Source organism: Tarenaya hassleriana, unplaced genomic scaffold (genome assembly GCF_000463585.1).
Source record: "Tarenaya hassleriana unplaced genomic scaffold, ASM46358v1 Cleome1, whole genome shotgun sequence".
In the NCBI taxonomy this organism is placed as follows: Eukaryota; Viridiplantae; Streptophyta; class Magnoliopsida; order Brassicales; family Cleomaceae; genus Tarenaya; species Tarenaya hassleriana.
The window spans coordinates 4,550,773-4,574,315 of NW_010960187.1; the positions used below are offsets into that span (position 1 = coordinate 4,550,773).

At 39.8% G+C, this 23,543-nt stretch overlaps 6 protein-coding genes across 9 annotated transcripts; 3 read left to right on the forward strand and 3 right to left on the reverse strand.

Annotated features, from left to right (window-relative positions):
• The first annotated feature begins 658 nt into the window (after nucleotides 1–658).
• LOC104811053 lies at nucleotides 659–2,840 on the forward strand. 2 transcript variants are annotated; one of them, XM_010537606.2, is made up of 4 exons: nucleotides 659–759; nucleotides 1,394–1,568; nucleotides 1,665–1,973; nucleotides 2,066–2,840. In XM_010537606.2, exons 2-4 carry the CDS (start codon nucleotides 1,449–1,451, stop codon nucleotides 2,660–2,662), a joined length of 1,026 nt encoding a protein of 341 aa, XP_010535908.1. In that variant the 5' UTR covers nucleotides 659–759; nucleotides 1,394–1,448; the 3' UTR covers nucleotides 2,663–2,840. The 2 variants fall into 2 exon arrangements, with proteins under 2 accessions (XP_010535908.1, XP_010535900.1); XM_010537598.1 differs by having other exon boundaries at nucleotides 671–823.
• Nucleotides 2,841–2,944: 104 nt separating this feature from the next.
• Nucleotides 2,945–5,475, forward strand: LOC104811073. The gene is made up of 5 exons (XM_010537632.2): nucleotides 2,945–3,348; nucleotides 3,808–3,938; nucleotides 4,120–4,245; nucleotides 4,354–4,484; nucleotides 4,768–5,475. The coding sequence occupies exons 1-5, from the start codon at nucleotides 3,144–3,146 to the stop codon at nucleotides 5,090–5,092; spliced, it is 918 nt and encodes a 305-aa protein (XP_010535934.1). The 5' UTR covers nucleotides 2,945–3,143; the 3' UTR covers nucleotides 5,093–5,475.
• Nucleotides 5,274–9,015, reverse strand: LOC104811065 (urea-proton symporter DUR3). Its single transcript, XM_010537621.2, is given in 11 exon segments — nucleotides 5,274–5,763; nucleotides 5,870–6,106; nucleotides 6,198–6,628; nucleotides 6,815–7,053; nucleotides 7,296–7,521; nucleotides 7,523–7,544; nucleotides 7,625–7,845; nucleotides 7,970–8,052; nucleotides 8,140–8,235; nucleotides 8,371–8,478; nucleotides 8,588–9,015. Coding segments are annotated over 11 exon segments (2,115 nt in total). The 5' UTR covers nucleotides 8,759–9,015; the 3' UTR covers nucleotides 5,274–5,482.
• Nucleotides 9,016–12,547: 3,532 nt separating this feature from the next.
• LOC104811082 lies at nucleotides 12,548–15,938 on the forward strand. Of its 2 annotated transcripts, XM_010537650.2 has the most exons (10): nucleotides 12,548–12,838; nucleotides 13,259–13,331; nucleotides 13,531–13,708; nucleotides 13,851–13,928; nucleotides 14,224–14,587; nucleotides 14,688–14,800; nucleotides 14,950–15,114; nucleotides 15,197–15,315; nucleotides 15,411–15,503; nucleotides 15,599–15,938. In XM_010537650.2, the coding sequence occupies exons 1-10, from the start codon at nucleotides 12,829–12,831 to the stop codon at nucleotides 15,753–15,755; spliced, it is 1,350 nt and encodes a 449-aa protein (XP_010535952.1). In that variant the 5' UTR covers nucleotides 12,548–12,828; the 3' UTR covers nucleotides 15,756–15,938. The 2 variants fall into 2 exon arrangements, with proteins under 2 accessions (XP_010535952.1, XP_010535947.1); XM_010537645.2 differs by having other exon boundaries at nucleotides 12,548–13,331.
• Nucleotides 15,939–16,506: 568 nt separating this feature from the next.
• On the reverse strand, nucleotides 16,507–19,995 carry LOC104811084 (probable apyrase 7). Its single transcript, XM_010537658.2, has 3 exons — nucleotides 19,520–19,995; nucleotides 17,146–19,293; nucleotides 16,507–17,013 (listed from the first exon to the last, which is right to left on the reverse strand). The coding sequence occupies exons 2-3, from the start codon at nucleotides 19,112–19,114 to the stop codon at nucleotides 16,715–16,717; spliced, it is 2,268 nt and encodes a 755-aa protein (XP_010535960.1). The 5' UTR covers nucleotides 19,115–19,293; nucleotides 19,520–19,995; the 3' UTR covers nucleotides 16,507–16,714.
• Nucleotides 19,996–20,209: 214 nt separating this feature from the next.
• LOC104811092 (WAT1-related protein At4g19185) lies at nucleotides 20,210–23,148 on the reverse strand. Of its 2 annotated transcripts, XM_010537672.2 has the most exons (7): nucleotides 22,815–23,148; nucleotides 22,171–22,233; nucleotides 21,954–22,070; nucleotides 21,487–21,772; nucleotides 21,135–21,290; nucleotides 20,730–20,881; nucleotides 20,210–20,635 (listed from the first exon to the last, which is right to left on the reverse strand). In XM_010537672.2, exons 1-7 carry the CDS (start codon nucleotides 23,027–23,029, stop codon nucleotides 20,437–20,439), a joined length of 1,188 nt encoding a protein of 395 aa, XP_010535974.1. In that variant the 5' UTR covers nucleotides 23,030–23,148; the 3' UTR covers nucleotides 20,210–20,436. The 2 variants fall into 2 exon arrangements, with proteins under 2 accessions (XP_010535974.1, XP_019058175.1); XM_019202630.1 differs by lacking the exons at nucleotides 22,171–22,233; nucleotides 22,815–23,148 and having other exon boundaries at nucleotides 21,487–21,767; nucleotides 21,954–22,046.
• Between the last annotated feature and the right edge of the window lie 395 nt (nucleotides 23,149–23,543).

Here is a 23,543-nt window from a genome sequence, read left to right on the forward strand (position 1 = left end):
CTTTATAATTTATGACCATTTGAGATTAAAAATATATATATATATTTACAGTGACGATACCTTCAACTGTTCCAACGGTGGAGGCGAGGGCATTGACGGAAGAAGCATCTATCATTCGTCGGCAAATGATCGAACTAGAAAAATGGTGTGACAAGAAAGGTTGCGTCTTGGTATGCCCTCCCCAGTTCCAGCTACCTTGTACCTGCACTTGCGATTAATATCTACAAAATATAAATATACATATAATAAGTAATGATAAATATTCATCAAGATATTGTCCGATTATATGGAAATAAGATTTGCTCGTGCGATTTATCTAATCTTTGTTGAGTTTCCATTTTAAATATTGCAAGAAACCGACAACCATCAATACATATAATAAGTAATGATAAACATTCATCAGTTATTTGCAACGACCGTTATAAATTATAATTAACCCCACCAAACGCTAACTTTCAATGAATTCTCACCGTTGGATCTAAACTACGGAAGATCGAACGGTTAGAGTGGATCTCCCCACCAAACGCACGCATACCATCTAATCCAACGGTCAGGATTGGTCTCATAAGTCAACCCAATTAATTATAAACCGGTGATAACAGGTATATTAACCTGCTTAGCCGGTGATGCCTTATTAAAGCAGAAGCCGCCACACGTTTTTTGTTTTCTCCTCTTTTGATCGATCTGTGGCCACCACACGTCCTGACAAAGCTACCTGCTCTTTGGATTTTCCGGCAAAACGGGCGAGGAAATTCTCAGGTGCACTTTCTCGCCTGCCAAACGGGCCCTCTCCCTTCTCGATTTGCGTCTGCTTGTATTCTGGGTATGTCTTCTTTGGCATGGATTCGAAGGACAGGCTCCGTATCTCGATCCCCGATCGATTTTTTAGGTTGTGCGGTACTGATTTCCTGTTTCGCGATGGGATTCTGTTTTTTCGACAACATCGTGAGATTTCTACGTTTACGGGAAGCCTGCGGATCCTAAATACGATTTCGGAGTCGTGTGATCTGGTTGCTTGGTTTTTTCTAGGGTTTACTTGGAGATATGCGCTCCTCTGATTTGCTAAAGTTCCCAAATTTGGTGTCTTTTTTTTTTTATGTTACTGATTCTCCTCAATGTTGAATGTATGTTGGCTTCTTAATGTGGGATTGAATGGTTCTCGATTGTGTTTTCTGCAAACTAATCGTGTACGTGATTGTGTTTTAGTCATCTTTCGTGGAAAATTTGAGGAAAGCATGTTACTTTACTCTTCTGGGCTGTTCTGTTGAATTATAAATTGTAGTACAATGAATAATTCTTGTATATGCCTGCTATACATTTTTCAGTTTTCTATCTTGATAACGCTCTTTCCTGTGAGTAGCTGTTGACTGTCTTTTGCATTATTTTATCTCAGGCTGTTAGTTTTTTTCTGAGGTGAAAGACAAGAGTTGTACTCCTTCCTCAAAGGAATGGATCAAGAAGCATCTGAATGCCCCTTTTATGAGAAGGAGATCCAGAGATGTCCTTTCTTGAGGAACATAGACAAGCCTACCAACTTTTCATTCTCTCCCATGAGTCTTCCCATTCCGGTAAAATTCATCACCCCAGGCACGTTTTTTCTCCTTAAATTATGTGCTTCCAGTCACTAGTAATGTATTGTCGGTTTTGGTTGACTCGGTTCCCAGGTGCCAGGAGCTAGAGGTCCAATTTTTGAGGATGGTCCTAGTTTCGATATGGTGTTTAAAGTCTTCCACGGGAAGGATGGGATTGTGCCCTTGTCTGGAAGGTCAAGTTTTGATGATGATGATGATCAGGATCGAGAGATTGTTCCTGTTCTTGCCCCACAATTCAATCCTTTAGCCGGAAATGTCGCCACGATAAGCCTCTCAGCATTTGGTCCAGGAGGGCCTTTCAGCTTTGGTCCCTTCTCGGATAAATGGAAGAAGCAACAGAAGAAATCTAAACCTTCCAACACACAAGAACCTTCTTCTCAGGTGACCCATGTAGATATTATTCTCCCAACATTTCATTTGAGCCATTTTCTTGGTTAAAGGGCTTTTTACGATTTTTCCTGTTTGTCTTGTAGGCAGGAGATTCATCAGAACACGAGGCTCTCGGAAATGAATGGTTGAAAACCGGGAACTGTCCAATCGCCAAGTCTTTCAGAGCCGTCAGTGGTGTCCTCCCACTTGTGGCAACAGCTCTGCGGCCACCGCCTGGAATGAAGCTGAGATGCCCGGCTCCTATAGTTGCCGCAAGGGCCGCCCTGTCAAAGACGGCCTTGGTGAAGAACTTACGCCCTCAGCCTTTACCTGCGAAAATGCTAGCCATTGCTCTCATGGGCATGGCTGCAAACGTGCCTCTGGGTGCATGGAAAGAACACACAGAGAAGTTCTCAGTGTCATGGTTCGTGGCCATCCATGCAGCCGTGCCGTTCATCGCAATGCTTAGGAAGTCCGTATTGATGCCCAAGACTGCCATGGCTCTGACCATCGGAGCTTCCATCCTGGGACAGGTCATCGGGTCAAGAGCAGAACGTTACCGCCTCAAAGCAGTGGCCGAGAGAGAGAAAGCAGCCGCCGTCCAAGTTCCGGAGAGACAATGTGGTGCCGGGGAGGGAATGAAGGATGTTTACGATGTCAGTGTGAGGGAATCTACTAAATCAGCCGGTCTTTGTTACTGAAGATCTGGCAGAAGTGAAGAAATGTCGCAACGGAAACTAGGGTTAATAAGAAAATTCTTGTAACCAGATTGTACGAACTGACATGAGGATTGGATTCTTAATGCCGAAAACGTTGTCATACAGTGAATTGTACGATTATATATTGCCTGTGTAAAAAAAATGCAAACTTTTACACGGATGATGATCAGTGAACACGTGGCATGTGGCTTAGTTACTTGAGTTACCAGTCGGGAAAAAGTTTTTTTTTTATTTCTCTTACAAGTTAACCACACGAGAGTCAAAGCAAAAATGAAAAACGAAAGAAAAAAAGAAAATATCTGATTCGATTCGAACAGAGAGGAAAAAGAAGACGACTTGGATCAGACGAATCCATCGTATAGATCTCAGGCGTCGAATCTCTCGTCGCCGTGATAAATGTTCCCGGAGGGAGCGGTGTTTTCCGATTAATTCCGATAATAAATCTTCTCGGCGAGGGACAAAAATGGATTCCGAGGAAACGGAGGAGACGAGGAAAAAGGGGTTTTTCTCCCCGTTAGCTCAGCGGTTCTGTACTGTGATAGCTTTCTCCATCGCCAGCTTTTTCTTCTTGTCCTTTGTCGTAGGTTTCTTACTGATGTTCCTCGGCGAATTATGGGTTTCTCCCTCTTCAGCCACTGTCCCTTATCGCTGCAAGATAGTCTCCAGTTGTAAGTTTTGGTTTTCTTCTCTCTGAAAAGAGTCCAAGCCTTGAGATTTTTTATTGGATTAGGTTTTCTCCTTCAAATGATTGATGAAACTGATTGCTTTTTACTTCCTGGGTTGGCTTAAATCTACGCTTAAGAACCAAAGAACTTTAGATTGTTTCGAATTCCGACATCTGATAAAGCTTATAGATCGAAAATGCTACAATAATTGGGTATATGGGTCTTCAGTGTTGTGCGTTCTGATGATCCTGTGATGGATACATATATGCTTGTTTCTTTGGTTGGAAATCACTGAAATAATCTGATCTGAGCTTAGACTTGTTTTTACTGGAGTGGAGTCTCTTCAATAAACACCCATTTTCTTTATCTAGTTCATGCTTCAGTTGGTTTTGTTTACAAAAAATGAGAATTCAAGTTATTAGCTGGAAACTCATACCCGTTTCCTCGACTTTTTGGATTCAGCTGTGGATCTTAGGTCATCTAAAGTGTGTGGCATTGGACTGTTGAACATCAAAGCTAAGCATGTGTTTTACCCTTTCGAAAGAGATAAGTTCCGTTGTCGGTATGACTACTACTGGGCTTCTGTCTTTAAGGTAATCTCTTTATCCTCGAGTTTCATATGATTTGCCTGGTTGAATAGCTACTTCCAGGACGCGCTTGTCTGGTCTACATGCTCGGTTTCTTTGTTTGATATATACGTTTTGTTATTCGTGGTTAGGTAATAATCTTCAGAAATATCAAACTGCTACATTCTTTCCTTGAGGTTGTTCACAGGTGGAATATAAAGATCATTTGTTGGGACAAACACGATTAGCGTATGCAGAAGCACCAAATGAGGCGCTTCCTCTCGAGTGCAGACCTAGTTTCGGTGCTGCTTGGCTGGCCAAAGATAACTTCAAGGCAGGTTCTTCTCTTCCCGTGGTCTTCGAAATTATCTGTTGCACCACTTTCTGAATGCTGATAACATGCTTTCCTGATTTGTTTTGGACAATGTTGATGTTTGTCCAGGTGAATGAGACTTACGATTGCTGGTACACATTGGGCATGCCAAAGATAAAGTTGTATCCAGACAGTTTCTTTACTTGCCGGGTAGACAATGTTCCAGATATACCCGAGATTGTTAAACAATACGCTGTCCTGTGAGTAATTTTGGTTTTTTATCGTTAAGCAAGCTGAATACTTTTTCTTTTTCTTTTTTTTTTTACTACTACTGGACTTTAGTTCTTTAACCACATTTTTGTCATCTAGAATTTCATCATTTAGTGTGTTATCCAAACTGGCACTGTGTAGGAAAATCTTGTAGTTAAGACCTTTGCAGAACACTGTTTCAGCTTCTGTACTCATCCACTCTGTTTTGGAGTCTTGCCTTATCACTGTTCTTCACAGAATTGGTTCTGATTCCTAATTTCCTATGATTGCCAGATTCTCTAAATTCTTATGGTCATTGTTTTCGGGAGAAGATAAACCAAAGTACTGGAGGCACGACGTGGTTGCTGGCATTGTCTCTGGCCTGTCAACTTCCATTGTCACAATCTTCTTCGTACAGATCCTACAACATGCAAAATCTTGGTTCTCCTTGCGAGGCTCTTGTTCAGACAGGAGACCATCCCGGATCAATCTGTTGGTACATTTGAAGCGTGCGTGTTTCTTCGTTGCTTACTTCTCCGTGGTTGGATGGATGGCTACCCAGTACTTGAAAATGCTCAAAACCTCTGAAAGGCTTAGTGTATCGCCCATCTCTGGTTGATATTCTACAAGAGAATCCCGGGATCTTTTTCCTAGATCGATGAAGAATCCTCATGGCTGCGGATTTTAGTCAATGGAATAGGCATATGGGAGAGCCTTTAGATTAGATTCTATTGTTCTTGGATTGTATATACAAGCAGCTTGTTTCAAGATCTTGATTCTCGAAGTACCCAAGGAACAGGTGTTTCATGCGTAGAAGAAGAGTTATTGATACCAGAAGTCAAGATCAAGTCTGGACTAGTAATTTTAAGACAATGACTCATTTCAGATTCAGAATGTAACAGAAAAACACGCCCATCAGGTTCAGAAACAGGGTGTTTGAATGGATAACAGTTGTAGAACAGTGAACAGATCTCATGAAATTTATACAGAGCTTGTGATGTTTTTATGCTCAAGCTAGTTCTTGGGGTTCATCTGTTTTCTTGGACCTGCTTGTCTCGAGCAGGTAAAGCCTCTGAGCCTCTGGTAAGGACAGTGTGAGTGCCTTAAGCCTAAGGTTCATGTCTTCGAGTTTGTTCATCAACATGTCGTTTGTGAACAATCCAATACACACTTGTCTGATTGTTTCCCAGCTCTCCACCAATGGCAAAGCTATGATCACTGCCGACCCTATCGTTCCCCATGCCACAGCGATCATTGCCCATAACCAGAAATATCCCCTGCTAAATACCCCTGCAACTCGTTTTTGTTTAAACATTTCATCAAAACCATGACTTTAAAGCTTCATGAATTTGGTATGTATGTATGTATGTATATATATGTAGTGCTGTGTACTGACTTGCAGGGAGGGTGAGAAGTGGCCAGATCACAAGGATCGCGACAGTGAAGACAAGACCCCATTTCACAATCCATTTCTTGGCTTTTCTCAGCTTCTCTTCCTTGAACTCTTCCACTGGCACCTCCCCTGTTCCTGTCTCTGTCTCTGTCTCTGTCTCCACCGCTGTGATCTGCCTTGTCGTCGCCCAGTCATAGTTCTGTGGCCTGATATGACTGCAAATCGCATGGACCAACCCACCTGTGACAATGATTTGTCCATAAAACACTTAAAGCAGGAAATGAATCTCTGGCCCAGATAGATTTCTGCAGCATCTCTGGTTCAACATTACCTGTAAGAATGGCCACAAGGTTTCCTGACAACATGGGAGCATTTCTACCGGTGGTGTCCAGATCGACCCGTCCATACTCTATCTTGGCCACGGATAACCAAGTGATGATTCCGAGGATGCAGCCCGAGATTGACCCGAGGATGGCACCAGTGGCATTGGCTTTAGACCACAAGAGCATGAAGGCGATGGGAAGTACTGCGGAGCCTATGAGGACTCCCATTGCAAGATACATCCACCCGAGCGAGACTCCGACCTTGTTCAAGATCACTGCAAGAATTCCCATGAAGCATCCGAATCCAAGAACCACCGTTCTCGAGACTCTGAGTATTTGTTTCCCTGTCGCTTTCGGGTTTATGTACGTTCGGTAGATGTCGTATGTGCAGAGAGAAGAGACGGCTATCAGCTCGGAAGAACCAGCCGATGTAACAGCCCTGAAAGTTACAAAAACAGTAAGGTTATTCTCTCAAGACCGATATGGTAAGAGAGAATGCAGAAATGGTGGCGGAACAAAGAGACAATCGCAGAAGAAACAGTTTCAGAACAGCTGAAACACAAAACCAGTTTCTTGCAAGTTCCGTTTCTGTATATATGTGTTCTTCTATGAGCATTCAACTTACATGAAGAGCATAGTGAGAAGAAGTATAGATCCAGGTTTGCCCATGAGAGCAATGGCGGTGGCCGGAGGAACCAACCCATGATCCGCTTCACTCGTGGTCAACGGTAGGTCAAGGGCAATGGCTCCGAGCCCGAATGACGTGGCCAGAGAGAAAGGCACAGCGAACCAGACTAGTCCTCCGAGCAAATAGCCCTTGTGGGTCGATGAAGGCCGAGCAGCAATGGCACTCACCCAATAACCCTACAGACAAAACATATTCATCTATACATACATACATACATACATACATACATACATACATACATACATACATACATACATACATACATACATACATACATACATACATACATACATACATACATACATACATACATACATACATACATACATACATACATACATACATACATACATACATACATACATACATATACATATATATAAAAACTCCATATTTAAGCAAAAAAGATTCAACTCACGTTGTCAACAAAAACGGTGCCAAAATTGCCAACGATGTTGATGAGACCGAAGACAGCTCCTCCGGAACTCAACATGGTGAGATATGAGCCTTTGTAGTTGCCATGAACCGGACCACAAGCTTGACCCTCGTGAGACAGCGGCTCGGAACATGTCCTAGACCGGCTAGCCATCTCGGCCAACCGGTCATACACAACAGACGGGCTGCCGAGCTGGCTGCTCGTCGTGAAAGACGACCAGAACCACATGAACTGCAATACAGATGAAAGATAAGGTTATAGGTTATGTAATAGGTTACATGATCTCCAAGCAACAGAATGTCAGTGTGTACCTATGACGGAGTGAACGTAGCTGGCGAGGAAAGTAGCTTTAAGACCGCCGGCGAGAGTATAGACGACGACGCCGAGAGGGATGAGGAAACTGGCGGCGAAAATATTAACGCCGGTGAGAGCATTCACGACGGCGGAGCCGCCGAGCAATAGCATCGCCGTCACTATGATGTTCGTCACCAGACAAAACACCATGAACACAACGTGTGTCGCCGTTCCCCAACTGAGATTATTACCAAAATATATATATATATATCCCAATAAACAAAAAATATCACCAATGGTTTTTTATTTATTTATCATTTTTTTAATATAGAAATCGTGTTTTTATATTTGAATATATTTACCGAGCCTTGACGATTTCGCAGACGGTGTGAGCATGAGGAGCTTTCCTTTTGATCTCAATAGCCATCACGCCAAACAAGAGTACCTGCAATGTAATATCATTAAATGAAAATCGGTTTTTGTAACGGAATATATTATATAATATAGTTTGGGGTTTTATTAAAAAAAAGACCTGAATGGAAGCTCCACTAGCGTACCAAAACGGTCCACTGATTCCGTACTGCCAAGCCACGTTAGAACTTTGTAGTATGGTTGCAGCCCACGTCCACTGCCCCCATCACCACCCATATCCAACATCAATTCATCAAACACCAACATGTGTGTGTATATATATGTATATACATACAGTCCTTTCATTTATGAAATGATTAGGGAAATAACAATATATAATTAATTCGACCACCTGAGAAACTATAACACTTGCAATGAGACCGGTCTTAACGTTTCTCCCGGCCGTGTTGAACCATTCTGAGGTGTGTCGAGATCCCACGTACCGCTTCTCCAACCAAACCTATATATTGTTTATTTCACATATATGTACATAAAGATCCTTATACATACATATATATATATATATATATATATTGAATAATAAAAATAGATTAAAAAATTAAACACACGAGAAAAGAGGTGAAGAGGGCGAAGAAAGCGCCGAAGCCGAGGATAACGGCGTAGCCGACACCTTGGTCAAGCACCGCCGTCCCTTCGAAGAAGCTCCGCCGCCTCTCGCATTCTCCGGCGCCGCCGTAATAACTCGCCGAGAAATCAAACGGGGGACACGTGGAGGCCATCTTCCCCCTTCTTCTGATTCTGGTTCTTCTTATAGAGGAATATATATATATATATATAATTTGGTTCACAGTGTGAGATTCTGCGGAAATATAGGGATAGTTGAAGAATTTGGTTGACAGTGTGAGATTCTGCAGAAATATAGGGGCAGTTGCAGAATCTTTTGAGGTATCACACTCGTGAGTTGGAAAAAACACTCCCCTTTAAAAAAATCAGAGATGGCATAAAATATTTTCACATTAAGACAATATTTATTTAGTTTAGATTCTTGTTCGTATCACATGCAAAAAAAGCTGTCCGAAAAAAAAAAACCCATAAAAACGCAAAAAAAAAAAAACTATTTTCCGAATGAAGAAAAAAATGGTTTTATACATTGGAAAATTCCGTATAAACAGAAAATAATTAAGACAGAGAGAATCAAAAATATATATGGGCATTTTGATGGACCCCTTATGCAATGGACATTTTATTTTTATACAAGGATTTGGAATAAAATCCTAGGATGAGATGTGCCGATTTTAAAATTTTCCTAATTTCAATTTTGTATCGGTGTGAATGTTTATGATAAGATTTTACTAACCTCTGACATCCAAGAAAAAATATATAATTTAACTGATATGAAGGTGTGGAAACGTCAGAAGTCAGTCAATGATTTTTGTCATGTAGTAACATAATTATTATTTGCGACGTTTTCATTGGGAGACGTACTTTGAAGATTCTAGAGAGAGAGAGAGAAAAAAAAAGAAAAAAATCAATAAGGAAAAACTATTTGTTTTATGATAATTATGTATTTTCATTTGGATATTTCAAAATGATGATATAATGCATTGATGTGGACATGTAAACGACCAAGCTGCTCTGTACTGGCTACTGATTGATTGGGTAGTATTAGGCCTTATTTGTGGGCCCAAACTTATATGGCCCAATAGGCCCATCAGAAGGGTATGAGTGTTATACTACTTGATAGCACGGGGTATTTTAGTAAATTCTCTGGTCGTAAGGGAAGCCTGTAAGTGACCGTGATTATTTAAGTCTTCAATTTTTTAAAACAAAATAAAACATGTGTATATACAGAAACATTTACTTACATAAATATTATTCAAAATGCGTTGGTATAATATATATATATATATATACACACACTATACATTTAGAGAAAGAATGTTAATTTGTGTATATCCAAATTGATTTCTTAACATGTAATAATGGTGAAAACAAAAAAACGAATATACATTTCCAATATGATTATGCAACGTAAACTGAATTTAGTTTCATGGGCTGTTCAGATTTGATTGTTAAACTATTACGTATTAAAATTGAAAATTACAAATTGGAAAAAAAAATCTGAAAAATTTGTTAAAATAATTTGGTGATAATAAATAATCAGGCGGGGATATAATGCAGTGGACGGCCAACAAGAGATTAGGTAAAGCGAAATGGATGAGAATGCCAGCTTACGACAAGGGGCCAATTAAGGTCCAATCTTCCTGTGAAAGGGCTATGTCGTTTTTCCCCCTCTTATAATAATATTGTCGCTTTTTTAAAAAAAAATTATCATTTCAAATTTCAAATTTAATTTCAACACTCAATATATATATATATATATATATATATTATCCTATTTAAATTCAAACCGTGTTAGAGTATAAATAATACAAACCTATATGGTAGGCCATATAGGTTTGTATTATTTATACCCCTAATAATCTCCCGTAATTTATAAAGAAAAAATTGCCAAACTAAACCTCACATTTAGACTAATTTTGGCAAGTTGATTGAAACCCCTTTTCAAATTATTCCCTCTCCTTGAAACCAGGACACTGTAATAAGAAAATATATATACACATATACGTACACATATATGTGCGTTTAAACTTGTAAAGTGGATAATGTATCTGGCCGGAACTTGAAGGAATCAAAGTGGAATATCGTATCCAAAGATACGGAAACTGTAGCACGCATATGCATATGTATATACAATATGGTACAACTTTTTGTAATTATATGTACATATAAATTGTACCATATTATATATATATATATATAAATATATATATATTGTTGAAAATAAAGGGGTGAAAAAGCAAGGTGATGGAGGAGGGAGTCGTCAGGTGGGGCACAACGCGCACTCGTTCCAAGTTGATGGCAAACGTCGCCATCCCAATATTATCCTATCCGAATTAAAATGTTTATTACACGCAATTATTATAATGTAATAAGGCTAAATGACAGATAAATTAGGCCACATTATAAACGATTATATGGGGGTTTTAACCCTAATAATCCAGTTGGGTCGCAGCAATTTCAGGGTACACCACCAAAAAAAAAAAAAAAATTTGCGACCTTATTACGACTAATATATAACTAATATACAACTAAAATAAGAGTAGTTTATTAGTCGTAATAAGTTGTATATTAGTTATATATTAGTCGTAATAAGGTCGCAAAATTTTTTTTTTTTTTCGGTGGTGTACACTGAAATTGCTGCGACCCAAGTGGGTTATTTGAGTAATATTCCCGATTATATGCGCGTCGGTCCAATTCATATAAATATTTTTTCGTTGGTTAGACGACGAAAAGATGTACGATTGATGTGATCGAGGCTTTCGTGTAGCGAGACATGTTGCGTGAACAAATCCCATGTTTTGGCGTTTGGGGGTGCGATTTGCAAAATCTTCAAACTAAAAGGGCCGTTTTGTAAATTAAATTAAAATAAATTAATAGTTGCAATTACATGTAAGTATTTCCTTTTTTTTGCCGCATATAATTTCATATGGATCATCCAATGACGTTTCCTTTTAAATAAGAGAGGGAAACCAAAAAGAAAAAGCAATCTTCCATTATTGTTTGTTTTTCTTGCAAATTAGGTTTAGGAATAAAAATTATTTGAGGTGCATATTTAGGTTATATTTATTCCGTAATTTTGGGATTTTCCTTTAATTTAGATTACGGAATATTCCGATCGACTATAGAATATTAGAATTAAAATATAGGCTTCTATAATTTATCAATCAATTAATTCAAATTGCGGTTATGATATTTCTACATTTTTTTTAAAACTATAGATTAAACTATTTGTTTCTTGAATAATATAAACTGATAATAATATTGTAATACTGTAATTTTTATAATCAATTTGTATATCAAACGATCAATGGGAAATTATTCTAAAAGACCTCACAGAAAGAATATGATTTTAAAAAAATAATAATAGAGATTATCGGTATGAACCATGCATCTTTCTTGCATACAACCTACTTGATATTACGAAACAAATTACTTCTATTAATTACAGATTGAATTTTTCTGTATATATAATTAATCTTAATTACCAAACTAATTCATGTAAATTAATAAATTTGGTTAAATAATTTTGTAAATTATTTATTATGTTCAGAATAAGTCTCTAGAGTTGTACGAGCTACGAAACCAAAATCAGAATTATTGAAAACCTAGAATAATTGTACTATTAATAGTATTAAATAATGTCGTGGTACTAATAATCATTTTAAGTTTATCAAGATTAGATCCTAACAAATTAGGCAGCCAAATTTAATTTCCGAAATAGTTAATTCATGATGCAGACAAAAGTAGATGACGTGTACTGTTGTGGACGAAACGCCAGAAATCTAGAGCCATCTGTATGGTTAATTGAATGAAAATACAACCATTTTCTTTTTTTTTTAAATAAAATTTTAGGAGTAATATAAAATTGGAAAGGAAGCGAGTAATTTAGGGAAAATAAATATTTACTAATGTAACAACTGTTGTCATCTTCTCCTTTACCTTTTAACTTTTGTGTCCGAACCTCAGCCTTATAAACCCTCTCATCTTCTTCACCAAATCCGCCATTACCACCGTAGAAGGAGACTGAGATCCAATCCTCCTCCTGATAATTTTCTTTTAGTCTCCTAGATTCATTCTCTCTGAAACCCACCTCGAATCCACTGAGAAACAATGCTCCAGCCCTTATTTTCTTCTGTCTTCTCGAGAATTCTCTGGGTTTAATCGGAGTACATTTTCCAGCAGTATCGGTGTTTTCGTCTTGGGTTTTCGAATTCCTGACCGTATTATGGAACTGGGTAATTCTCGCTTGTTCTTCTTCGACTGCCGTTTTTTTTCTTCTTCTTCTTCGAGTTCTGTTTCGTCGTCTTCTCCATCTGGGTATTGCTATTCTTCTTTAGCTGGATCAGTATTGTGTATTGGAAGTGATTATCCAGACGCCATTGCCATGAATTTGAGTTGTATCCTGAAACCCTACCCTGTTTGTAGTATCGCTCACGCTTTGATCTCCGATTCTAAATCTGCTTCCGGTGAAGCATGATTGCGACGCCGACCCCTTATTTTCTCTCTCTCCTCTTGTTGCTTTAGCATCTCGTCTCCGAACTTAAAAACGGATCTCGTCTTGAACCCAGAATTTTTTCTGAATCACTTTGTTGTTTCTTCTCTCCGAAACAACATGCTGTGTTCGTCATCATCACCATCTTCCTTGGCCTTTCAAGGTCCTGCACCAGCTGCAACTATGGCTTCTCCTTTTGCCCGCTTCGTGGGTATCGGTGATCCTAGCATCCGCAGGTGATTACTCATCTCTCTCTGTGCTTATATTTTTCTGGGTATCATCAATCTCTCAACAAGGTTTTAGTTTTTCTGAAGCATAGATTGTTGATTTATATGTGATATCGATGCTTAGTGTGATGTGTTGCTTCATTGCTGGCATATAAGAAGGATTTCTGGTAGAAAAACCCCATCCGTTTATATTCTTTACGATCATCAGGTATGATCATGATCGACGTCGTTGTTCTTGGACTGGAATTGAAAAGAAGATGAACAAATCGATTTCAGCGAGGAGGACGACCCCTTTTCCTCGGAATAGGACCGTCTCAGCTTCCGCTTACCCTCTCTTTGTCAATCAGCTTACAAAAGAGACAACTCGACCGAAAAATTACCAAGAGGTTTCATTTGTTAACGAGACTTTTGCCCATCTTCGTTAGATCTTGCATAGCAAAAGATCTTTGATAATCCGGGGATGATTGCTTTGGTTTCCACAAGTTTTAAGCTTTCTGATCGTTCCTCTGTGAACCCATCGAATCGCAGGTCGCGAAAACAGCCCGTGAGAAGTTCACCCAAGAGATCTCTTTCCAGTCGAAGGACCGAGACATTTCGCTTGCAAAGGTATATTAGAAATATCTCTTGTTAAGGTACATATCCTCAACTCCTGATAATTTGCTCGAAACCATCTTTTTCTTAGGCTGTTTGTACAGAAATGGGTAATGACAAACTTTTTTTTGCTTTAATGATAAGTCCCGTGATCTTTCAAAAGAATTGGCATTGTTCTTATGCTTTTGACAACACCTTCTTGCCCACTTAACACTAGTTACTTTACTAAATTTGAAGAAATTTTCCTGTGGCATATGAATCCATCTATGATGTTTTCCGTCATTTGTTTGTGGATTGGATATACATACAGGCTTTACTCTTCGTTGCTGCTGAAGATGAAGCCTTCCTGGCTTTTAACCGTGAGAAGGACGCTCTTTCTCTCAAGAACGAGAGAAAAACTGCCCAAGCTCAGTCTGATCCCAGTGAGACTGGTTCCGAGGAGCTGATGAATTTGGCTGGGAAGGGATTATCCGAATGGTTGAGCGAGCTGGACGCGATCTCCAAAGAAGTAGAGGCGGAATTAGTTTCGCGCGACATTGGTTGCCACCTGGTTCAAGTTCTTGAAGCTGTAAATGTAGTTCTATTCGAGTTAAGAGGCTTCAAGAGGACATCTGTCGCTTTAGACCCCAAGTATTCCTACCTTCACTCCGTACTTAACTGTAGATGCGGCAACGGTAAAAATGTCCTCGATTTTGCTTCTGATGATTTCCTCTTTCAGTTCCTTGCATCTTTTTAACATTGAGTGGATTCTTGGTCTTTTTTTTTTCTTTGCAGCATTTTTGCTTAGCATAATTTACATTGAAGTTTGTCGGCGACTCAGTCTGCCAATAGTGGGATCTCGAGTTGGGGAAGACTTTTTGATATGGCCCCAATTGGGGTATCCAGAGGTAGATTTTGAGTGTTCTTGGCTTATGTTCCATATTTACTGAATATCTCTATGAAGTGGGTGGGTGATCACAGCAAGTAAAAGAAACATCACTCAAGTTGTAGGTACCTTAATATATGTCCGGAAGTAATGAGTGTTATGTTCTTGCAGGAACTCTTTAAAGTAACTTCAGGGCAGAGCTTGTTTGCTATTGTCAATGGGAGGTGCGTTGAGGACCCAGGCTCGATGGCTTCGGACTTGACTGGAAAATCTCTTCCAGGCCTCGAGATAGCCACAAACCGAGACATTATAGGGATTGCTCTTGCCAACTTGATTGTAAGAAACTAAAAAAATAAAAGAGCGAGATGTGATTATTATCAGTTTTTTATCCTAATATAAAGTTTCCTGAATACTGCAGAGACTTCATTGGAGGCGTGCTTCAAGGTCCAGCCATGGACTGATGCTGACATCTCCCCTTAGACAACTTAACAATATCAGTAGTTCTAATGTTCCTTTGCTTCGGCCTCAAGATCTTGGGTAATTACAGTTTTTTTTGTTATCACTCGACAAAGGAACAGTTTTTTTAGTTTAATGGCTTTGGTTTTGATGATGGGTCTGATCCTAATGTGCAGGTTGGCCATCATGGCATCGGAGAGACTGTTGATTCTGCAGCCACATAACTGGGCACTTCGCAGAGACCATGGGATGATGCTGTATTACAACAGGTATTACTCTGTTGCCGTATCAATGACAAAAAAAAAACCCATAAATTGATTCCAATTTTTTTTTTTAAAAAAACTGATGGAATGGGGATTGACAGGCAATATGGGGAGGCGGTGCAAGAACTGAGCATATGCATGGCATTTGCACCGGAGGAAGAGGCAGATATTTTGGAGCCCTTTGTTGAGAAACTTCATCTTCTGCGTCTTGAATCTTCATGGAAGTCCTTTGGCTCCACTCCCTTGACTGTTCCCTGAAGAATCTTTGTCTCTACCTTTCCTCTTGTAAATATTCAACACTCTTCACTCTGTTTCAGATTTGTAGTAAGTTTGTTTTTGGACATTGTGGGACAGCTTCCGCTGCCTTCCTTGTCTTTTGTCAGAAAAAAAAAACTCGTCTGTCTACTTTCTCTTCCATCATACAACTCCGTTCTCCTCTCACTTATCAAATCGTGCAAGCGTTTTGGTTCGGTAATTTGGTTCAAAACCGGTCCAATGCAAATAAAAATGGAATAGTATTCGGTTCTAGACTAGAACCGAATATTATTCATTGAACCGAAACCCGAATTAAATCATATCAGTGCACACTTAAGTATCAAATTTCAGTTTTTGTTTGCTATTCCATTTTGAGCCGATATTAAAATCAAAACCGAACCGGTTCTATTAACATTAATTTATAGTTTGGTACAATTTTTATTAAACCGAATAAATCATTCCTGAATCAAATTTGGTAAATACTAAACCGAAATCCGAATGATAGGGTCTCAAAATATGAAATACGAATTTGGTCATGACGGGTCTTCCATAATTAGGAGTAAACTAATCACTTGATTAATGTTTCCTTGTACGGAACAGATCGCATAATCATGGTTAAACCACCCAGTAGAAGACAAAAAAGGCATTGATAATTTATCATGCACATGCATAAACTATGTTCTCAAGAAACTTTTGTCTGAACAAGGTGGATATGGTAAGGGATTACCAGAAGGAAAGCGTGATGGTCGAAAAATGAGGGGCTATAAGGTTAACTTTCATCTAAGCCTCTGCTGTATCATGGTATAGAAAGAATCACGTGTCAACAAAAACAAGAGAAAGATCTGTTCGCAGAAAATCTCAAGGTCTTTTTCTTTTTCCATGATGATACTAAGTATCGACAATAAAAAAGAAAGAAAGGGGTGATACCATACCAAAAAGGCAGCTTCCAGCCAGGAAAGGAACTACATCTTAACAATGTGAGCATCGGCCAGCGATGAATTGAGATCTTCACGAGACTGAGATCTACGGCTCTGGAGACGCATCTGGCTCCTGCGAGGAGACCAGAAAGAACTACCGCTGTCAAATTGCATTTCCCCTAAGCTATCAGACGAATAACTATGCAACACACTGCTGCTCGTTGTGTACAAGGACGATTCCATCAGTTGGATGCTGCTCCCTCCTAGCCCATGCCCAAACCCAAATGCCCTGTTCGGCGATCCCCTCACTGTTGGACTCAGCGGTGTCTTTACTCTTCCCTCCCCTGATAGAAGAAAACCTGAGAATCAATATCTTCCCCTAGAGTTTCCCAAAAATTTACAGATATGAATCTAGAATCCAATCCAATAAGCAGTGGTGGCATGCCCATAATGTGCAGGATAGTGCTTTTGCTTACCTGAGCTGATAGGGCTCCAGCGCTGGAACCGGAAAGGGGACGGGATATTGAGAACTGATGCAGCCGATGCACTATTGTGTCTGAAAAGTGGGAGATGAGACTTTCTGAAGAATCTCGGCATCCAGTTGCTGACACGTGAGAGCGCGCAAATGAGCAAAAGCAACGAGATTAGCAAACCGGAAATAAGGACTATCGGGTTTATCTTCATGCTCAGAGTCTCGTAACTCCTCAGTCCCAATGTAGGAGACAGAGCCTTCCCTGCTTCGAGAAGAGCCACCCCCAGTGTCCAAGTAATACTTCCTGACCCGATAATGATTTGCTTGTCTGTGATATACAAACCCTCTCGAAGCAGCGAGACTATGTATGGTGCTCTGAAGCAATATTGTTCGATAAAGGGTTGTGGAGGAACACTGGTTCTCGCTACTTCCCATGGCTTCTCACAAAATAACCTACCCTTCTCCAGGACGTCGTCAAGGGCAGCTTCTGCACTTAAATTAAAAAACCGGTACACCACAAAGAACCCGGACACAGCATAGAACTGACCATGGGGACGAGGATAGCCATCGGGAAGCGCACAAGGCTGTAAATCACAATCAATTCCGTGCTTTGTGTTCGACCATTCCGAGTAATTGACAGCGTTTTTTGCCAATGCACTGCATTCTTCCCAGTTTGGAGCACCGATAAGCTTGATTGGGATTCCTGACTTGCCTTTTTTGCCTCCTCGGACAATGGAAGCACATTGAGTACATGTGTATTGCTCCTTGTAGCCAGAATTCAAGCATGGATGCTTCATTTCCAATTTGCCTCCAGCCAAATCAGAATTACTGATATTCGGTAATCCCTTCAAAAGCTGCAAAACGGACCTCGCAAAGGCATCGTTTAGACCATAACCCGCGAGAGAATATGCACTGAGATGATGGTTAACAGCTCCAATTTTGAGATTAAGGTTGGTCCCATTATGTGTCTGGTCCTCATTCTCAAAGGTAACTTGCAACGATGAACCACCCAAGTCAAGAGCACCAAAGGTCGCCTTCTTTGGTAGAGCCCCCAGCATACTTGTTTGGTAGTTGAGAGCAGTCCATCCAAAGTACGCTTCCTCTGTACCACTGATGATCTTAACCCACTCCCTCCGGCAAATGAAGGGTGACTTTGCCAGTATAGACCAAACATTATCCAGAATCCAGTTTGAATCAGAACTTGGCAGCCTCCGAACTCCCGCTGTAGCATATACGAAGAGAGACGTGGTTCTATGAGCACGTTTAGGGATTTGCTTCTCTGCCCACTGAATAAGCGGATTTATTGCAGCTTCCAAGCCGGACATGTTGTTGACCAGCTTATCAAACCCAGGTTCTGTCTCCATCCGATCATAAGCACGGCCACTGCTCTTTCTCGAAAGACCTTCTGTCAACGATTTCATAACAATGGGGAGAGTGCTGTCTTTCTCGTAATTTATGGATGCCCGATAGACATATGCACGAGTCCCTGTGCTTCCACAATCGAAAACAACATAGAACCTGGACGTTCCCCGTGACCAATTTGTATAAATATACATGGAGACTATATACACCAGAAAAGCAAACAAAAATATGCACAGAAAGATCATAGCAGCCCGGATCCACTTGCGGCGCCAAGACGAGGATCCATTCGGCAATCCTTTATCCTTGGAGAAACTAGATGCATTTTGTCCCCATGATATGTTCTGCCGCTTATTGTCCGAGTTAGTTTCCCGTGTAAGACCAGCCCCTTCAGGATCAACCCCGTGATACGAAGTGAAATCTTGTAGAGATGCAGAAAGTCTCATCAAGCTATTCTTTCGTCCAGCATTACCGAAATTGAAAGGATTGGACGCTGAAGCTCCTGTATCAGGCGATGACCCAGTAGGCATGTATGGACCAGAAGAAGACTGCGACCCTGCTGCTAATCGACTCGACGCAGCAGTAAAAAGTTCCGTGATCCTACCGAAAACCATCTCTCCTTGGCTACATGTACCTCAAATTGTTATACCAGAGACCTAGTTGTAGAGGCTACAGACGGGAGCTAAATAACTTAACAGAACCCTCTCCGTCGTCTCGCATTCAGAAGAGCCAATCCAATTCGAATCCGTCAAAACTACAGAAACCCAGAAAATTCTTCGGATTCTTCCTTGTTCTGCGGGCAATGTTAAGTACACAAAATCAATCAGAATGCACCCGGCAAGATGCACAATTTCTAGGGTTTTGATCTTCCAAATGAAAATCACAGAAAGGAACTCTATTGCTTAACAAATCACAGGAGTGATCCGCCCGCAGCTAAATCGACATTGCAAAAATAACCCTCCTACTGAATCACGAAATACGAAAACTAGGGTAGGAATCGAAGAGATTGATTGACGTACAACGAAGAACAAAACCAGAGGCGAACAAACTCCTGAGCTCAATGCCCTCCAGTTGCAGATCTCGTCCTACACTGCAGCTTCAAAGCACAATACGTTAAGTGCCTCCACGTATCGTCGTCTATATATAAGAAAACCGAGAAATCTTCCGCAGATCTGACGGATATTGAACTGAAACTTCTCGACAGCGACCAAAGAACACGAAGAAGAAGAAGAAGAAGAGAGAGATCCGTTTTTCCTTTGTACCACAAAATCAAGGAAAAAGACGTCAAGCTTTGTTCTATAGTTTTTTTTCCTTTCACTTTTTTTTTGGAGCAGATGCACATTTTGTTTGTGCGTCAATTTCTAGGGAGGTTTTGCAATATCTGTAAAAATAAGAGGCAATTTGCAAAATCTTAAAGAAGTGATCATTGTTTGCTTAGAGTTTTGTTTTGATAAATTTCTGTTAGTTTTATACGCAATCGTTTTCTTACAATTTAGATTAACTCTAAAGTCTTTTTAATCTTGTTTGTAATTCTATGGTTAGCTCACAGTTTTTTTGTGTGTGCATATATTTAAATTGCGATTTCACCCACTTCTTTATGCAATTTGCAATATTGCCGCTATTGTTATGCTTGCGACCAGAATAACCTCAACCTGGTCGGTGTCACCAATACAAAATATACATACTGTTATGAGACTTGCTACATAGGGGATCCTAAATCTAGTAATCTCTTCAATTCCCATGTCAAGATACAAAAACAATTTGCTCTCATCAATAAAATTGGAGGAGGACAATACAGTGTACCCATTGGCAACAAATAAAACTATTTCAGTTCAAAGATTGAAGAAAAGAGAGATGAAAGAAACATACGGTCTGACTGTAATGTTAAAAAGCTGTTGTATGGTTGTGGTCTGAAGGCAGAATCTTTGCCGTATGCTTAGTCTGCAGATTTCACAGAAGAACTTGACAATCCAGAAAACATCTGTCCTATCCGACTCCCTGTCCCATCTCGGTAAATCAGAGGTTCCGAGGTCCTTGTGACATGAGGAGCAGTCCCGGGAGCTGTTCTTCGTTCTCTATAAGACGCCCATGTGACCATATACAGCCCGGATATGATGAAGAAACCACCGAGTATGCTGCCAAAAGAGGGGATAGAAAAACAAACCCAGGTTGAGATTCGTATTGAGATTAAGGTGTGGAGTGTGGAGTGTTAGAGATGGTGACCCTGACCTTCCCAAATAAATAGGGCTCCCAAGGAAAACTCTTGATAGGAAGGCAGATGCCGCGGGCTGAAGAGGGTTGTAGAGAGATACCAAAGCAGGTCCCAGAATTTTATTGCACCAAGTCAGGACTGCATAGTTTAATGCTGAAGCAACAACTCCCTAACGACAGAACCCAGATAAATCATGTCAGAAGTCTCTTGCATAACAAAGTAGCTCCTTGGCTAATGTTTGAATTTGTTTAATGACCATAATCAGTTAATCTTTCACACTAAACGTACCTGTAAGACTAACTATAATCTAAATGTCACAGAGACAACTGATTTGGAGTCAGGTTGGGGATAGATGTAACTTTTACACCTCCCTTAGTGAGAAACATGTACAAAGCTCACAAAGAACTAGCAGGGGAATTTACCGCATATATAACTGCAAGAATCTCAGATTGAGTCAGATTCCAATCTGTTGGTTCGTTAACCATAAAGAAAGCTGTGGCGACCATCAATAATGCACCGAAGAAGTACGAATACGCCGTAACAGTAAGGTTGGCAGGATACCTCTTCAAAATTGGTGCCTGGGAAAGTTTTCATATTGCCGTTGTTATAAACAAGAAAAAAGAGAAAATTCATAGTATAAAGAAACACAAAAAGGGGATCCCCTATTGACTACCCCTAGAACAGCAACCATTATATGTTCAAGGTTGAAAACCTTAATCATGTGTTTTATATCAGTAGTGTATGGTCAACCATTCATATTCATGCAAGGATTACCTGGATGGCAAGAAAAGCAGCCATGCACATGCAGTTTCCAATCAAGCATACAACTCCAATGTGCCATTGCTCAAGACCAAGATTGAGAAAGCTAGAGACTAACCACCCTGTAGGCTCCGGCTGACCTTTAGCACTTATTTCACTGTTCACTGCAAAGTCCATATCCGTATCTCCAAACAAGGCTGGACCCCGGAATAGAACCATCAATATGGCACCAGAAACACACACAAGAATACCTCCCACTTTAGTTTGACCTTCGATTCTGAACAAATTCACCCTTTCTGTACTGCATAAAAAGTAAGAGACATCAAACATCGAAAGATAAAAACAGCTAAAGATGCCCTTTTCTTCATGCTTTAATGTCACATTTCATATTTTGATACATCTTAAAAAGAGTAAGAACTCCCAACTATGGGATGGTTGACGAAAAAATCTGCTATAAGTGTAAAGGAAAGAGTTATACTCACCCCATTATCATGGCCAAGACAAAGGTAAATACAGGGATAGATGGCTGTATGGCAGCGGCATAAGTTGGATTTGTGTATGTTAGACCGATAAGAAATAATAATTGGTTGCCAAATATCCTATCAAGATTAAGAACAAGTGGTGATGGGGATGTTAAACACGTAAAGGTTTCATTACATAATTGCAAAACATTGATAGCGGATGGAGATTACTTCTTACCCTGTTAAGCCCAGAAACAAGAATGATAAGAGGAGGTGTCTGTTTATAGGAGTTCTAATTCGTCTGCAAAACATGAAACAAGAATCGTTCCTTCGTTAGTTCTGGAAACCCGATCGAAAAAGAGAAGAAAAGCACCAAATAAATCAATTATCTTTTAACTTTTACAATCACTTAACAAAGTTTGTGACGTTAGACGAGGTGAGATCTGTAAAACCTGATCCAAGTTTCAAGAAGCAAACCCAGAAGAAAAATGATGAGACTTTAGGCAAATGCAAGAACAGAACAGGAAAGGAGCGCCAAACAATGAACACAAGCATTCAAATCTAGAGACATGAAAATGAAAGGGCATCTTCCCGAGAAACTCAACAAGGTGATCCCAAGTTAGATCTAATAACACTGGTCTGGTCGTAAATGAGATGTAAACCCAGTAATGTACACCAAATTCAGCTTAAAAAAATCCAGTCTTTCAATTCATTCATTGACCAAAGAAAATGTTTCTCCAGTGAGAATCCCTGATTCAAATTGCACCAATCCATTATGAACAAACCAAACTTTCCGGGAAAGCGATGGGAATTTAACGGATTGCAGATTCACCGATACGAAAACAGGGAAATGAATTAAGAGGTAGAAACAGAAGACGATACTTTTCTCGGACGTAAGCGAGAGGCGCGAGGATAGAGAGAGCTATGAGATCACGACAGACACAGAAGACGAGCTGGTTGACCCCAACGTTGAGGGCTACTTTGGTAATTACATGGTACCCTCCATAGAAGAGCTGAACCATGGCCATGGAGGCATGCGCCACACTTGCGTGCCTCTCCGCCACGCCTCCGCCATTGAGGATCACCGGCGACGCCATAATCTCCGATCTCTCGTTATCTGTGAAAGAGACGGAAGATTAGATAACTTAAGAACAAAACCTTGTTTTTAACCAAAAAAAAAAGGACAAAATCTGTTCTCTTTTTTTTTCTCTCTCTTTTTCTATTTCTATATTATTATTATCTTCACCTCCCTTTTAAAGAATTTAAATATATAAAATTTTACGATCCAACAGATTACTACAAATTAATAAATGGATTCATGAATATATAATTTATTCTTGATATTTGCCTTTCTTCACCCTTAATAAATGCATAAATTTGTGAACAAAAATGAATATATTTCAAAAAAATTGGGCAATCTTCAACCACTTCTAAATCTAATTGTTGGTAAGAAATCAAATATTACATAGAAGGCTATATCCTATATTTCAATTGTTTCGAAACTCTAATTGATTCTATGTTTGTTAATATAAAGAAACAATACAAATAGCATAATAAAAAAAATAAAATAATACGTTAGAAAACAAACACCATACAAATATATAAGTTATA

Bases quoted from the DNA above. Each gene is read 5' to 3' on its own strand.
- LOC104811053 (XM_010537606.2), top strand. From the start codon at position 1,449: ATGGATCAAGAAGCATCTGAATGCCCCTTTTATGAGAAGGAGATCCAG. The intron at 1,569-1,664 runs GTAAAATTCATC...CTCGGTTCCCAG, and splicing joins CCATGAGTCTTCCCATTCCG to GTGCCAGGAGCTAGAGGTCC. The intron at 1,974-2,065 runs GTGACCCATGTA...TTTGTCTTGTAG, and splicing joins CACAAGAACCTTCTTCTCAG to GCAGGAGATTCATCAGAACA.
- LOC104811073 (XM_010537632.2), top strand. From the start codon at position 3,144: ATGGATTCCGAGGAAACGGAGGAGACGAGGAAAAAGGGGTTTTTCTCC. The intron at 3,349-3,807 runs GTAAGTTTTGGT...TTTTGGATTCAG, and splicing joins CTGCAAGATAGTCTCCAGTT to CTGTGGATCTTAGGTCATCT. The intron at 3,939-4,119 runs GTAATCTCTTTA...GGTTGTTCACAG, and splicing joins ACTGGGCTTCTGTCTTTAAG to GTGGAATATAAAGATCATTT.
- LOC104811082 (XM_010537645.2), top strand. From the start codon at position 13,216: ATGCTGTGTTCGTCATCATCACCATCTTCCTTGGCCTTTCAAGGTCCT. The intron at 13,929-14,223 runs GTATATTAGAAA...ATATACATACAG, and splicing joins GAGACATTTCGCTTGCAAAG to GCTTTACTCTTCGTTGCTGC. The intron at 15,316-15,410 runs GTAATTACAGTT...CCTAATGTGCAG, and splicing joins CTTCGGCCTCAAGATCTTGG to GTTGGCCATCATGGCATCGG.
- LOC104811084 (XM_010537658.2), bottom strand. From the start codon at position 19,114: ATGGTTTTCGGTAGGATCACGGAACTTTTTACTGCTGCGTCGAGTCGA. The intron at 17,014-17,145 runs GTAAGCAAAAGC...TTCTTCTATCAG, and splicing joins CTGGAGCCCTATCAGCTCAG to GGGAGGGAAGAGTAAAGACA.
- LOC104811092 (XM_010537672.2), bottom strand. From the start codon at position 23,029: ATGGCGTCGCCGGTGATCCTCAATGGCGGAGGCGTGGCGGAGAGGCAC. The intron at 21,773-21,953 runs GTGAGTATAACT...CTTTTTATGCAG, and splicing joins GTCTTGGCCATGATAATGGG to TACAGAAAGGGTGAATTTGT. The intron at 21,291-21,486 runs GTAATCCTTGCA...AAACTTTCCCAG, and splicing joins CTGCTTTTCTTGCCATCCAG to GCACCAATTTTGAAGAGGTA.